This window comes from Girardinichthys multiradiatus, chromosome 22 (assembly GCF_021462225.1).
Source record: "Girardinichthys multiradiatus isolate DD_20200921_A chromosome 22, DD_fGirMul_XY1, whole genome shotgun sequence".
In the NCBI taxonomy this organism is placed as follows: Eukaryota; Metazoa; Chordata; class Actinopteri; order Cyprinodontiformes; family Goodeidae; genus Girardinichthys; species Girardinichthys multiradiatus.
Window position 1 is genome coordinate 22,375,403 of NC_061814.1, and position 16,658 is coordinate 22,392,060.

General features: G+C 37.0%; 1 protein-coding gene across 1 annotated transcript; it reads left to right on the forward strand.

Annotated features, from left to right (window-relative positions):
• The first annotated feature begins 2,506 nt into the window (after positions 1-2,506).
• On the forward strand, positions 2,507-9,576 carry plek (pleckstrin). Its single transcript, XM_047351998.1, has 9 exons — positions 2,507-2,659; positions 4,358-4,513; positions 4,783-4,964; positions 6,698-6,789; positions 6,903-7,087; positions 8,437-8,541; positions 8,739-8,822; positions 8,902-8,971; positions 9,117-9,576. Exons 1-9 carry the CDS (start codon positions 2,618-2,620, stop codon positions 9,254-9,256), a joined length of 1,056 nt encoding a protein of 351 aa, XP_047207954.1. The 5' UTR covers positions 2,507-2,617; the 3' UTR covers positions 9,257-9,576.
• The last annotated feature ends 7,082 nt before the right edge of the window (positions 9,577-16,658 follow it).

Below are 16,658 nucleotides of genomic sequence, written 5' to 3' on the forward strand. Positions count from 1 at the left end.
AATCTGTGGCAAGACTTGATTAAAACTAATGTTCATAGATGCACTCCATCCAATTTGACTGAATTTGAGCTCTATTGCAAAGAAGAATGGGTAATGTTTTCAGTCTCTATATCCTGATAATCTGATTGGTCTGTTAAATAAAATAGCAATAAAACATTAAAACAATACAAAAGCACAGGAATGACAACATTTTAATATTTGTTCGACAACCACCAATGCTTTTTCACGTTTAGTTTGCTTATGCACTACAGTTGCTAGTTAAAGTGAACTAAAAAAAAAACAAAGTTAAAAGATAATTTGACAAATGACCTTTTCCAGATAATCATCACTAATTATATATTCAGTGTTTAGTTTCTGCATTCTTGTTGCAGTTGCAGTATTTGAACAGTTTTTGTACATTTTCAAGGCAGTGGTTTCCTTGTTACCTCGGTTTCATCATGCTTACAGTAGCTGATGTATCCCCTTCTAGTGCTACTGGATCTGCTTCTTACTATCCTGAGGTTGTGCAGCACTTAAAACTACTTTTTTTGCATGTGCCTATTTTTCCCTTGGGTTTCGTGATTCACTTTTTAACGCTTCATATAAAGAAGGCCAGTCTGACATGTTGTGTTTTTCCTCTCATAAGACACATATATATATATATATATATATATATATATATATATATATAAACATATATATGTATATATATATATATATATCCTGAAGGCGGTGCCGTGTATCAGGATGACAATGCACCAATACACACAGCAAGACTGGTGAAAGATTGGTTTGATGAACATGAAAGTGAAGTTGAACATCTCCCATGGCCTGCACAGTCACCAGATCTAAATATTATTGAGCCACTTTGGGGTGTTTTGGAGGAGCGAGTCAGGAAACGTTTTCCTCCACCAGTATCACATAGTGACCTGGCCACTATCCTGCAAGAAGAATGGCTTAAAATCCCTCTGACCACTGTGCAGGACTTGTATATGTCATTCCCAAGACGAATTGACGCTGTATTGGCCGAGAAAGAAGGCTCTACACCACACTAATAAATTATTGTGGTCTAAAACCAGGTGTTTCAGTTTCATTGTCCAACCCCTGTATATATCATTCTGTGTGTGATGGATCTATATTAGTTTCACTTTGAATTGAACTGAATTAACAAACTCTTACTGGTTTGCTCTTCTTTCTTAGTCCTTATTCTGTAAGTGAATCTACTGTGTCTCTCTGATGTAATCAGCCTAATCTGATTTTCATATACTAACAATGCCTTCTAGAGGTCTCCTGTAAAAACATGCGAAAAGAAAATTGCTCTATGATATTGAATTACAAACTGAATCTACAAGTTTTGACACATTTTGGAGTTGTGTTAGCCAAGACATCATAAAGACAGAGAGTATTGCAGTCAAGTCTTGTGTTTAGAAATGGTGTTTATGTTCTATTATATAAACTGACCTGCCATTTATTCAGGCGACATTTTCTGTAGGATCTTGAGTCCTAATATAACCCAGTTGTTAACCATGGTATCAGCAACTGACTTCATAGATGTGACAGCTTCCTTGCATGCTGCATTAGGAAACCTAGGCCAGCAAATGTTTCCTCATGATAAAGACATTTAACAAAATGTAATGTGACTTTGTTTCATTGTGTTTACAAAATGTTTACAAAAATAAATGTATACCTACATTACAGTAAATTTGCTCAGCCTTTGTAAATTCCTGTCATGCATTCTATTTTTAAGTCTTATTTTTAACATTTCCACATTGCACTTGTTGCATTTTCAAAATGTCAAGGGAACTTTGAGCAATTACAAAAAGAGGAACTTACAATTTCCAGAAATACACAGTGTCTGACTCAGGGAAGCTGCTACACTACACTCACCCTTAGCTAAATTTAAACAGTCACACTCTTTGGCTAGAAAATATAGATTCTTATCTGCTCTTTGAAATTATTGACCTTTTAATTCCTAAAATGTGTGATGCTAAATAGAATCAGGATTATTTATGCTACACCTATTGTTGCTCTCATTACAGAAGACTATTAAACTGTTCCAAAGAATTTGAATGATCATACTAATAAACAAATATGCAACACACACATTTAAAAGCTCTGCAGCTTGTACTTTCTGTATGATATTTAATGAATGAAAGTAACAAAAATTAAACAATTTAGATAAAACTAGATAGAGAGAAGTAATACAAAATGTAAATTTAATGTTGTAAAAAAGTATTATAAAGTAAAGTTAGATATGAACTCTACTACAGTGGCACAATATTTTAGTGTATCTCTCACTGCCTTTTTTTCTAGTTTTACTGGGACCACAGTAAAACATACTGCTAAAATATCCACTGTGTAACCACACAGAACAGCTCTCAGACACTCACCAATCTCACCTATAGTGGATATAACTAATAATATAACAGGAAGCTGGGTGACCAGTCATCATTATCATACACAACATTCACATTTCCTTCTTCTGTGTCTCAGTGTTTGTGGTTTTCACAGAAACACAAACATGTCCACATAGCGAGAGAGGAGGTGGGTGGAGGGAGTATGTGAAATTGATGTGAAATGCTTTTGACAGTCACAAAAAAGTCAAACGTTGCAGCATACAGCAGCAGAGAGCCAACTAATGGAGCCGCAAGAGATCAGAGAGGGATACCTTGTTAAAAAGGTAAGAATATCTATATAGTAATACACTTCACCTCCTAATATGTTGTAAATTTCAGACTACCACTAACATTAACTTTTCTTAAGATTTTTGTTTTTTACACCTGACAGCTTTGATGACACTGACACCAGAAACTTCATATTTTGTCCCATGAAATGTAAAAATAAATGGTTAGCCTTGAAGGTAAAAACTTAACATGCATTTGTTGTTTTAGAGAAAAAACAGCATGATTTATACGTTTTATAAATGTAACTCTCGCAAACTACTATTGAGTTTCATATTGAGATGATCACTGTAATTCTAAAAAAACATAAAACAAACAACTGAAACACCGAGGACATAGTTTTGTGGAGATTAGTACTGGTAGTGCAGTGGACTGGACATGTTATGGCTCTGCCAGTAAAGTACAGACCAATATTTCAATAGAGGAACAGATGTCACAAAAGGGCAACACAAAACAGAAATAAACACTTCTGTTCTGCATCTGAAACAGAAACCCAAGTTCCTGCTTGGACTGGAAAGTAACACGTGAAATGTCCTTTTTATGTTTGTTAGTTAAGTCATCACAGTGTCATTCAGAGAGATAAAGCTCTTAATCAAACACTGCAATATGTATAAATGGAGGGCAATCCAGAATAATACATGTAGAAGAATGAAATTCATAAGCCATTTTCCACAGGCACATTGCTTTTTTCACACTAAATAATGAGTGAAGTTTGCTCTTTACACAACTAAAATGTCAATCAGAAGTCGAGTTGTCACCTTTTTGAGCTCAGTTTCGGCTTTGTCTGCACTGTCATTATACTATTTACGGATTGCATTTGCGTACATTTCTTTCACTTGTTGCACCTCATGTTAAAGTCCATTAAAGTTCTACCAGTTTAGCTGTTATTTAACTATTTTTGATAACTTTTATTTTACATTAAAATGTATAGAGTGTTATTTCTTGTAAAAAATATATATTGATTAGAAAGCCACTCCCTTCATAAAAAAGTTATGAAACAGAGTACTTTTATGCAAGGTTTATTAGATTAGATATAGATTGAAGTATGAGTCTTTATCCCATCGTAGAAATAAATACAGGCTTTAAACACAGTGACATATTAGGATGTTAAAACGTTATTTCAACAAATTTATAAAGATCTTTTAGAAAAGTATCAAGCATTACAGAAAAGTAATATCATTCCATCCATCTTCTATCCCTGCTTAATCCATGCAGGGTCTGGGGGGCTGGTGTCTCTCTCCAGCCGTCAGCAGTTGACAGGAGGGGTGCACAGTCTGACAGTGCAATCCAGGGCAACACACAGATAGACAACCATACACAAACTTACACAACTGACATGTATAGAGATCGATGCATACAAAATCAAACCTTTCATTTAAATATTTCCTTGTCATTCTCTATGAAAAGAAACAATGATCTTTCTGTTTTTCTTTTACTTTAGCTTAGCCTGTGTCATATAAGTCTATACACTCTAGTGCAAAAGTAAAGAATTTTGAAAAAAAAGCAAAAAGTATGATGCATACACTTTTGTGAGTTAATGAGCAGAAGCAACCAAAGACCACAATGACAACAAAGTTATGCTAAAGAAGGCATTAAAGCGTTTACTTAACATACCACACACCTCACAAACATCTACATCTTCAGTCACTGCTTTTGCACTTTTGCTCAAAGCTGCCTGTTATATTAACAATCCTCAGGGTACACTGCTGAACTCCTGGAGGGCAGTGTGGGTGGTGCTGTCAGAAGATGGTTTGGATTACTATAAAAAGAAAACAGATCGTTCACCGAATGGGATGATCCCACTGAAAGGAGCAACACTCATCAGCCCCTGTCAGGATTTTAACAAGAGATTGGTAAGAAAATGTCAGGTATAACCATCAGCTATAATTTAAAACAAACAATTCAGGATAAAACCTGCCAGAATAATCATCACGGTTTAACAATGTGGAAAATAAAAACAGAATATTAGAAGATTTGATCACACATAGACAAGTAACTTTTGTCATTTTCTCCTAAAATACCATTTGCTTTAGCTGTTGATTTCTTTGTGTATAAAAATAAATTTTCAACTGACAGAACCCTGAAACATGAAAGTGTTGGTAACTGAGCTTGCTTTCTTAAGCTGGTCTTCAAGATCACTGCAGAGAAGAAACAAGATCACTTCTTTCAAGCCTCACATATGGAGGAGAGAGAACTTTGGGTCAAGGACATCAAGAGAACCATATCCTGCTTGAAAGATGGGAAAAGGTTTGCCAGGAAGTCCACAAGGCGCTCCATTCGCCTGCCAGATACAGTTAACCTTGCGTAAGTTCAATGAAATATCATATTTTTCAGAATAACACAATACGTGGTATGGTTCTGGAATAAAAATAACTTCTGGAGTTGCTAGTTTGATATATTGCATTCTATACTTGAATGTTTAGGATGTTATAACTACTAACTTCATTATATTTCCTTGGGCTTTCATGTAGTTGGGCAAAAGAAAGTAGAGTATTTATGTGAAGTGGAAGGGAAAGGGCACAAGGATTTCAAAGATTTTAACAAATAAAAATCTGAAAAGTATAGTAACTGCACAGTTTAACAGCTCAAGTGGGACAATCTGTTGCAAGGACAGCTATTAGATGTGCTCTCCACAAATATGGCCTGGAAAAGTGGGAAAAATAGAGCAGTTTTGAAAGAAAGTCATAAGTAGGACTGTTTGCAATTTGTCACAAGCCATGCAGGGGACACAGCAAACACGCAGAAGAAGCTACTGTGGTCTACATTCAAAAATTAAATGTTTGACAGAAAACTAATAATCTGCATCTTCCTGAACACACCATCTTTAAGGTGAAACACTGTGGCAGCATCATGTTGTGGGGATGCTTTTATTAGGTGGAACAGGGAAGCTAGTTAGAGTTGATAGGAAGATGGGTGGAGCTAGGTGGACATTGGCAGTAATCCAGGGAATGAAACATCCTAAATGATTAAATGAAAAATGATGGCCTCAGGTTTCATCCGTTTAGTGGCAACCTTGACTCATCTCCCCAGGCAGTTTTAGAGCCTTTCACACCTTGAGACGAGTGACTAAAACAGCTGACATGTTGGCATAGTTAGGGGACATGTTTAAATCATATAGTGACAATGAGCTGACAAGTAAACCAAATGAAAGGCAGAGCCAGTGACTAATGACCACATTGGTGACCTTATTGGCCTTATTAGTGTGTGTGGTCTGACTACATTTTATAGCCAAAGACCTCAAACTCATGTTCAGAACTGAGAAAGTATTTTGGATGACAGGTAAAACGAAACAAGAGTAGACGACTAGAAGTCTACTTTCGAATCTGTTACAGACTGCAAAAAACTTGAGAGTAGGAGGGAGGTCCACCTTAGCAGGAAAATTAACTTTAAAATATGGTAAGAATCACAGTGGTATGGTTTATGCTAAAGCATATGTCACAGACACTTCCCATCCAATCTAACTGAGCTTGAAACATTTTGTGAAAAAGAATGGGTAAATATGTCAGTTTCTAGTAGCAAAGCTGCTAGAGACATTATAAAAGACGTGCACCACTACTGTTATGCAAAGTATTGTGCTAGGCAGTGCTAATTAAAAATGTACCACACTTTCGAGATTTTTATTTTGAAAAAAAAAATAACATCACCATGCTTGCCTTTTCTTTCACTTCACAATTATGCACTACTTTCTGTTGGTCTACTACACATAACATCTTAAATACATTTAAGTTTGTGGCTGAACATGACAAGAAGTGTGAAAACGTTAACTGACATCAGATATGAATACCTTTTCAAGGCAATGTTTGATGAACACCATTTTATCTCTTTTAACATTAAGAATACAATTTTAGCACATGTCAAAATGGAGTCTGACTGACTTAGTTGGACTGCTTATTCACTTGATGAGTACAACTTTTAGATTATGAGTATTTAAGGTTTAAGGTCAAGATTTAGTGATCTGCCAATTGCCTGTGGTTAGTGAGAGAAAATTAAACTGAAAAAGTAGACATATTAACTGTGGTTACACTGTACTTTCTCAGTGAGCTGTACGCGCTGATGAAAGACCAGGACGATGGAGTGAAGGAGCTAAAACTTGAACAAGATAATCGGGTTTTCAACCACTGCTTCACCGGTATTGCAGTCTACATTTTATGGGTGTTACCACAGATGTGGAGGAAGACTCCTTTCTGTTTTTAATCTTCAAACACTCATCTTTTTTCACTGCTTCTCTATTTTTTTGCACAGGTGCAACAGTGGTAGAGTGGCTGGTTTCGAGAGAGAAGGCGAGAAATAGGCCTGAGGCACTCATGTTAGCAACAGGGCTTCTGAATGAGGGCTTTCTCCAGCCTGCAGACGAACTGTCAAAAGAGGGAGCAGAGGGCGGAGAGCAAACATCCTTCTTAGATCAGACAAAAGCTCTGTACTACTTTGTGAGTTCAGCTCTGAAAAACTTACTATTTAACAAATACATGTCTGCATTTAAACAAAATAATAGAAAAACTATTTATGCATACAGTGCCTTTTGAAAGTATTCACAAACCTTAAAGCGTTCCGTGTTAAGTTTTAACCATAAAGTCTAATGTATGGATTCAATGCTTTTTATTTCTATTGATAAACACTAAGTAGAGCATTAAATTGAAATAGAAAGAAAAGCATACATGGTTTTCAAAATTTGTTTGCGAAAATATATTCAAAAAACATGGCTGTACATCTATTTGTGTTCAGCCCTCTTTACTCTAAAAGTCTGAAAGAAAATCCAGTGCAAACAACTGCCTTTAGAAGTCACCTAATTAGTGAATAGAGTACATCTGTGTTTGTCTTATAGGGCTGTTAGGGAACATTACTGAACAAACAGCATCACGAAGACTAAGGAACACACCAGACAGGCCAGGGAAAAGGTGGTGGGGAAGTTTAAAGCAGAGTTACACAATTAAATAATATCCCAAGCTTTTTATATACCATGATGTGTATTCAATCCATCTTCCAAAAATGGAAAGAATATGGCTCAACTACACTTACCAAAACATGACTACCCACTTAAAGAGACAACCTGGCAAAGAGAGCAATACTAAAGAGAAGCCAAGAGAACCAATGGAGGAGCTGCAGAGCTCATGTAAAAGAATCTGTCATCAGGGACAACTTTTAGCCATACACTGCAAACCTGGCTTACGTGGAAGGTTGAAAGACAGATATAAGCCATGTATGGGAAACAGCAAGGTAGATACTCTAGTTAGATGAGACCAAAATTGAATCTTTTGGCCTACCTACAGATGTAGGCACTGCACCTCACACTAAAAACAACTTGTCCATTGTGAAAAGTACTGTTGGCAGCATGTATGGTCATGTTTCTTAAGCAGGGACATACAATAGGAAGCTTGTCAGAGTTGATAGGAGGATGGATCTAGCCAAATACAGGGCAAAACTGGAAGAAAAGCTGTTAAGATACTGCAAAAGGCCTTGGACTGTGGTGGATGTTCACTTTTCAGCAGCACAACAACCCTAAAAATACTGTCAGAGTTACTATGGAATAGTTTAGATCAAATGGCAAAGGCCAAACACACCAAAATCTGTGGTAAAACTTGAAAATTGATGTTCACAGACAGTCTATCTCATAGTTTTGCTGACTGACAGTCAGTCTGTCATGTTAAATCCCAATGTGATGCACATACATTTTCAGTTATAACTTGGCAAAATGTGGAAAAGTTAATGGTGTATGAACACTTATGCCAGGAGTTGCCAATATTGTGGGTAATATTTGTGTGCATTTTTGTGCTTTTAGGCAGACAGTGGGTTCTTTTGCGAAGGCTACTCCAGCGATGAAGATGTTCTTCTGAAGGATGAATTCAGGGGAAACATTATAAAACAGGGCTGCTTGCTCAAACAGGTGAATAATAGCTGCAACAAAACCTGATTGCCAATGTTCAACATTCTCTTGCTGGAAAAAATAAACATGACAGACATAAAATTAACAGCAAGTACTGAAAGAGGAACTCAGTTTGGCATTCAAATGTCTCAGGGTTATGTTTAGCGTTCTGATCTCATAAACTTTATGGTGTCTAATTATAAGTTATTTCATCACAGGGGCACAGAAGAAAAAACTGGAAGGTGCGAAAGTTCATACTTCGAGATGATCCTGCTTATATGCACTATTGTGATCCTTCAAAGGTAATTATCCTGATACTACCCACGATGTGTGGACTCAAATTTAAGAAAAAAATCATCTTTTCTCCTTCCTTACTATCAGGGTGATGACCCTCTGGGTGCGGTCCATCTCCGAGGGGCTGTGGTTACAGCTGTAGAGTATGTGCCTGATGGTGGGTAATGTATACGGATAAGATGCAAACATTGCTTCTCCACTGAGACAATCAAAAAGCAGAACTGCAGTGTACTGTCAGTATATTTTCTTTTGCAGTTATCCCTTTTAACTCCTTTTTTATGTCTGCCATTTCCTGGTTTCAGCCAAAAAGTATGACATCGATGGCAATCTCTTTGAGATCATCACCTCAGATGAGACTCACTATTTCCTGCAAGCTGCAACAGCTGAAGAGAGAAAGGATTGGATCAAAGCAATACAGGCAGTTTCAAAAAGTGGAAAGTAAAATAAGCACTGAAGCAACAGGGGGGTATCTGCTAGCTACAGCTGTATTTAAACAGATGTACTATCATGGAACAGCTAGTAAATTTTACTTTTATGCAAACATTATGTTTTGGATTATATGCTAAAATAATTACAGACAATGTATTTACGAGAAGAAATAAAATCCTTTTAGAAGTATTTTTACCAGTTGAATACTTTTGAAAGGCACTGTATGTGTTTGAATAATTTAGAATTACAAGTTAAATGGTTACATGCTTTTGTTTGTGGAACTAAATATATAGTTGTTGTCTGTCCTTTAAATAAATATAAATATTTAAACAAGCTGGTTTGCAGCCCAGTGAAGCAATGTTTTTCTTTAAAATCTGTCTCACATCTACAACAAAATTGCCTCACAACAAAATTTTGCATGCAATGAGAGTGAAAGTTGCTTCCTTGTAACAACAAACTGTTTTTGAGCTTAATATTCATTCTGTGCAGTTTAATTTCTTCATTGTTAGGTCTTTTTTAAATAGTTTTAGATAGATGCCACGCACGTGCCCAGTTCCTGGGTGTGAACAAAGTATGTGTTGCGCTCTGCACTTTGTGGCTCACATGTCTGCCGTACAAGCGTGACAGTTCATCAGCTATAAAAGTGAGTAGTTCGAGATGCCGCATGACTAGCTGGAAATGGCATGACAGATATGACTACTTATTTCAATGGTAATTTAAGGGCAGCTTAAAGTTTCTCATTAGCAGAGCATTAGTTTAAGATAATTGTTTATAATTCTACTTGTTTAATTCTTTTTTGGCTGTGAAGTTAAGTGGGTGGGACGTGTAAAATAAGCAACACAGTACTACAAAAACCCATGTGGTCTGTCCTTTGAGGTCTGAACAAATTACAAATGTATTTTCAAGAGTAAACAATGACAAGCAGCAAAGAGAACTATATTCTCTTTTGTGAATATTGAGACGTTTTTACAAGTGTGACCTTTTAAATTCAGTTATGAGCCGGTAGCATATCTTTTTTGGAACAATAGTCAGACATCTGGAGTGTACTCAGTTTAAAATCCAATTGTTTGCTTACTTATGCTATTCTGTTGCAACTGAGTGACTAAATGCTTTGGTGAATACATGAATAAAGGACCCGCATCTAAATTAACAAAATCCACATGTGATTTCAGTTAGATGTGATCAAATTATTTTGCTGGTGTTAACTTTAACCCCTACAACATTGTTGCAAATAATCCATTGTAGTTCAGTTGAATAACATTGTCACTTTTATGCAACCAGATGCACCGACACCTAACACCCACTTACTTTCTCAGATAGCAGTTTCACCAAAAGACTGTTACAGGATGCAGTGCAGGCTGTACATCACATTACTGAGACGAAGCAAATAATGATAAAGAGATTTGATATGCCATATAATTCAAATCCTGGCAACGAGTTGTTTTTTTTAAAGATTTTGGTAATGTGTGGCAGTACAGAAGAAAAAAACAGTGCATCTTTGCAAACATCATGGTAGTTAGAATGAAACCTGGTGATGCTTTTGAGTTTATTGTGCATTAGTATTTGCTGCTTTCTGCATGAAAATTTCTGCACAAAAATAAAATAACTAAAATAATGATGCTTGGAGACATTTGAAATTGTCTTGAAAACCTTGAATGGAGTAACAGTTTTTATTTCAGCCAGTAAAGTATTTCACAGATGCATCATTCTTACTGCAAACGCTGTGCTGCAGTTTGGCCACATGTTTCCCCTTGATGTTGTTCTTGTTCTAAGTTTACTGATGGGTCTGTTGACCAGCTGATGGATTATTTTATTGATGAGATAGTTTAAACACTTTAATGCAAGTTTTGTTAAAAAAAAATGGTTCATTATATTATACTTTATATGTTCAATTCCAGGGACAGGCTGAAGCACAGGTGAACTACTATCCACCCCCCCCACCCCCCCCCCCCCCCCACCCCCACCCCCCCACCCCCAACCCACCCCTCCCCCCCACTGTATAAGGAAATGGTGCCATCTGACTGCCGTTTTATCCAGTATTTTAAGTATTTGTGCTAGAGATAAAATGTCATTGCATGCATAAATTGCTGCTCTGTCTTCAGAGGTCTGCATTGTCTGAATGGAATAATGAAATAAGATGAATGAAATAAGTTGGTCATAAAAGAGATGTGAATCGAAAATACCACCTAAAGATGAAACTCCAAACTCATATAAATATAGGTATATATGTATTTTCATCAAAATGTATTATCAATTTTTTCTTAATTTTCTTATTCTTAAAAAACACACCGCGGCTGTTTTGGCATTGTTCAAGGTCAGATGATTATTTTGGAGACCTTGCGACACACACCAGACATTTGGGCTGAACTAGGTTTACTTTATGATTCAAACACCAGAGGGCGCTATATGCCTACCTATCACTGTTGCTCTAATTCCAAACCAAAGAAATCATTGCAATGTGTAATCTTCTCCATTGTCTTTAAGAACAAGCAACCTATTATGTATGAATACATAACTAGATTAATAGTTTATTATGTCCTTGAACATTTGATTAACATATTAAATGTAATCTCTTTGCATTTTCTATTTGGCATGTTGTCATTTTTGGTTGTATTTTTCTTAAATGAAGCACAAGAGGTGTTTTTACCTTTTTGAAAATTATGTAAAAGTCAAAAACTAAAATAAAATAAGCAGACACATACCTAAGTTTAAATTTTAGGCATATGAGACATTGGAATACAACAAATCAATACTGAGATCATTCTAAAGTTCCCACTCTCAGTCTACTGTAAAGGCGAAGCAGTGAATGTGTTTGAAAATCACTCCCCAGGACCAACACAGGGAAGCTTTTACTGTTCACACTGTAAAACAGCAAGGGTTAAAATTGTTCAAAATCCATACTATTCAACCAGTAGGGACATTTAGCACAAGAACCATAACCTCATCCATTGAATGCACAAGCAATAAGGTCCAGCAAGTAATAAAAAAATCTGTGTAATAGCTTGGATTTTTCTGTGGAGTTATCAGTAAAGGTTTTCATCTTCTATTAGTCAAAATTGACCGGAATTGAAAGTGTGGTGTTAACAGATCTTGATCTTGAACAGTGCTTGAATAAATCCACTGTATGCAAGCAAACCTCTTTGAAAAAGTCCAGAAGTTGAAACTGTGATTAGTCATCTATTTGTTTTTTCTGTAACCACATTATTAATAATAAATATATATTTTATACTTCTGGTTGGAAATTATCATTCATATCAAAACAAATGACAACCGAAATGTTATGAAAACATGTGAAACTTTCCCTGGTGAGCCAGAGAAAGCCAGAGAAAAAAGTTCCTTTTGGAAGCTACAATTCACATTGTTTATTTATCAGCATTTTTTATTTATAAACTCCTTTTGGAACAGTACCAGAAAGACTCGGAAATGATAACAGCATGTGGTTTACTGGCACTTAAATGCAAAATAAGAAAGTCCATTGTAAAGGCAGACATGGCAGATTTCCTGAGACAGAGCAACACTACCTTATGCTTTTCACACATTACAAACATTAAGCCTTTTTAGAACAAGGCAGAGGCTTTTAATGGCCCTACATCGTCCTTAAAAGAAATTGAAGGATGTAGCTGATGTACAGCTTTCCAATGTGCGCAGGAAAATGCAGTCATTTCTATTTGTGTACCTTGTTGAAGTCTTGTAATTCAACAGTCCACAAATGCTTTAACAAGACTTTTGAAACAAGAGATTGTCTGCATATTTTATGGTAAATGGTAAATGGCCTGCACTTGTATAGCACTTCATCAAGATTGAGGACTCCAAAGCACCTTACAATAACTCATCAACCCATTCATACAGACATTTACACACTGACGCCTTGGGTAAGACTGACAGAAGTAGGGCTGCCATACACTCAGCACCACCAGGCCCTCTGCCTACCATCAGCAGGCAAGGCGGGTCAAACGTCTTGCCCAAGGACGCAACAACAAAGATGGCCGTGGTGGTTCGAAGGAGCAACCATGACTCTTATTGGGAATTACTCCTTATTAAAATATTTAATCTATGTATTTTGAACATGGGGCTGCACGGTGGTGCAGTTGGTAGTACTGTTGCCTTGCAGCAAGAAGGTCCTGGGTTCAATTCCCACCCAGGGGTCTTTCTGCATGGAGTTTGCATGTTCTCCCTGTGCATGCGTGGGTTCTCTCCGGGTACTCCGGCTTCCTCCCACAGTCCAAAGACATGCCTGTTAGGTTAATTGGTCAGTCTCATTCATACCCTTAGGTGTGTGAATGAGTGTGTGCATGGTTGTTTGTGTGTTGCCCTGCGATGGACTGGCGACCTGTCCAGGGTGTACTCTGCCTCTCGCCCATAGACTGCTGGAGATAGACACCAGCTCCCCTGCGACCCACTATGGAATAAGCGGTAGAAAATGACTGACTGACTGACTGACTGTATTTTGAACACACATGATAGGATTATCTCTTGGGAGGGTCTGGCCTGCCTCCAACACATTACATGGATGAATGAATTTCAATCATGTTCAAATTCAGTAACCTGTGATGTACGGAAAACAACAGCCCTGAACCTCACCACACTCTTTCACCCTTGGTACAATTTGTTCTTCACTTATTTTTTTTCAGAATAATCTGGCTTTCATGCACAAAACGATTAACTTAATAAAACAATACAGTCAGTCAGTCAGTCAGTCATTTTCTACCACTTATTCCATAGTGGGTCACAGGGGAGCTGGCACCTATCTCCAGCAGTCTATGGGCGAGAGGCAGGGTACACCCTGGACAAGTTGCCAGTCCAATGCAGGGCAACACACAAACAACCATACACACACTCATTCATACACCTAAGGGGCAATTTAGAGTGACCAATTAACCTGACAGGCATGTTTTTGGACTGTGGGAGGAAGCCAGAGTACCCAGTGAGAACCCACACATGCACAGGGAGAACATGCAAACTCCATGCAGAAAGACCCCTGGCTGGGAATTGAACCCAGGACCTTCTTGCTGCAAGGCAACAGTGCTACCAACTGCGCCACCGTGCAGCCCTAAAACAATACAATTATAAACATATTGGTTAGTATGATACATGGAAATTATGATTTGATATCCAGTTTTCCAAACAAGTTTACAATTGCCATCTATACTAGGAAATAATTACCATTGTAAAGTTGAAGAATCAATTACCACCAGATTTTAAAACCATTTATGTTTAGTGGTCTATGGCCACAAATCAGCAACTGATGTGGAGGGTGAGGTTTGTCAATTATCTGTGGGCATTACATTCTTTTAAATTGATCTAACACTTAAATATTGACGAGGTTTGCACCAGAGCTCAAAAGATTGAGATGGCGGTTACTGTCAAGGAATGAAAAAGTCCAAGGATCACATTCATTAATGTTTTAAATGGTTTAATTTGTGTATCACATTGACCCGTGGTTTAAGAAAATAAACCTGAAATGAACAATGGGATTTTCAGACACAAACGTTCACGAATAAGACGCTCTGGAGGTTGGAGGATCTTTCTGGCATGGAATTAATGAGGAAAAACGATCCAGATGGTTGATCATCACTTCAAACTTTTTAATTGTCTGAAAAATTAACAGACGCAATAATTTTGATGTGCTTAATAGCGACTTTTATACAATAATCAGGCATAACATTAAGATCACTGATGTGCAGTAAATGAAAGCAAATATTTATTGCACTCATCCTTGTTCAAAATAGAATATGTAAACTGGGGAGTCTGGACTGGCACATTTGAAGTTATGTGCCAGTCCAGCTGCTGAATAGCTGTTCTACCTAATAAAGAACAAACTAATAATACATTAGTAGCCTAATGACAAAGAGTGCACTTCCCTTATATAATGGCTGTACATTCAAATAGGTTGCATTATTGGGAATTCTGGAGACAAACTTAATATGATGTGTATCATACGAAATTAAAGATTCAAACACTGAAGGAAGCATAGGGAAAAAAAAACAAGAAAAAAACAACTTTTCCTTAGTTCAAATCTCCCTGTTCATGCGCGGGTACTCCAAGTGCCTTCTACAGTCCAAAAACATCAGTGTTAGATTGATTGGTCTCTCTAAATTGCACTTAATAACCATGTGTGTACACATGGTTATTTGTCCAGCGTGTGTCTGTGTTGCCCTGTGATGGACCCAGCAGCCTGTCCAGGGTGTGTCCTGCCCCAATGAATACTCCAGATAGGCACCAGACCACCCCACTTAATCCTAAGAGGATGGATGGATGGATGAAATACATAAACTGAAGATTCTGTTGGATATAAAATAAAATATGAACGAACCTGCACAACTTCAAATCACTGTGTGCATATTTCACAAACAGAAGCAAAAATACTCTGGTCCCAAACAGTTTCTTTTCAAACTTCCACAAAAACAACAAACCAGACAGAACATAGACTGAATGTTCTTTCTGGTTTCTGCCTGATTTTAAAAGAAAACAAAAACATACAGACTCCCAACAGAGAAAATGCACCTCTGCAATGTAAATGGAAGTATATCAAAGATGATAAAAGCGGTATTATAAACTAGGATTGTATCTTCAAATCCGATTGACCAAGGACATGATAATAGCAGAGAAAGGAAGAGAATCAGATAATTGGCTGATGGAAGGGAACTAGGCTAAATCAACTGGGGAATGTGCATTTCAGTACTTTTTTGATAAATATAAAAATGTTCAAAACCGAATTTCCAAATATATATAAGAGAGAAAGAGTATATTAGATATATGTATATTATCTGTATATTATATGTATAATATATGATGCATTATAGATAGAGTATAGTAAAAACGTTGATCCCATTGAGTATAACAGTGATCTACATTGCATGCTTAAACATAACTGTCATAAGCAATTAATGCATTGTGACTCATTGCGATGACTTTTTATCACTCACACTGAGGTATTGCTTTGATCTTTCATTATGTCTGGAAGGTTTTCCCCGATGCGAATTAGACCACTCTCTCTGCATGTCATAAGTGATTCATCTACTATATCAATGCAGTCTCTTCACGTTTTTCAATGAGCTATCAGACCCAAGCAGAAATTGAAAGACGTGATTGACGAAGATTCAAATCCCGCAGCTATCTTAGGTGGTGAGATTGTTATTGATGGCCTTGGCAGGGTGTTGCTATGTGATGAGAATGTTTTGTCTTGTTTACTCACCCTCTGACTCTGATTCTCCAGAGTTGCTAAAATCTACCCCTGTCATCACTAGTTTAAGGCCACAGTTACGACTAAAGACATGGTTGCAAAGACAGTTACTGTCTGAGTGTATGCCTCGCGGAGCTAAAGTCATAAACAGTACATTGATATGTCTGATGTGATGGTAAACTTGGACTGACATAAATACACTGTATTTATGCTAATATTCTATTATGTTGAA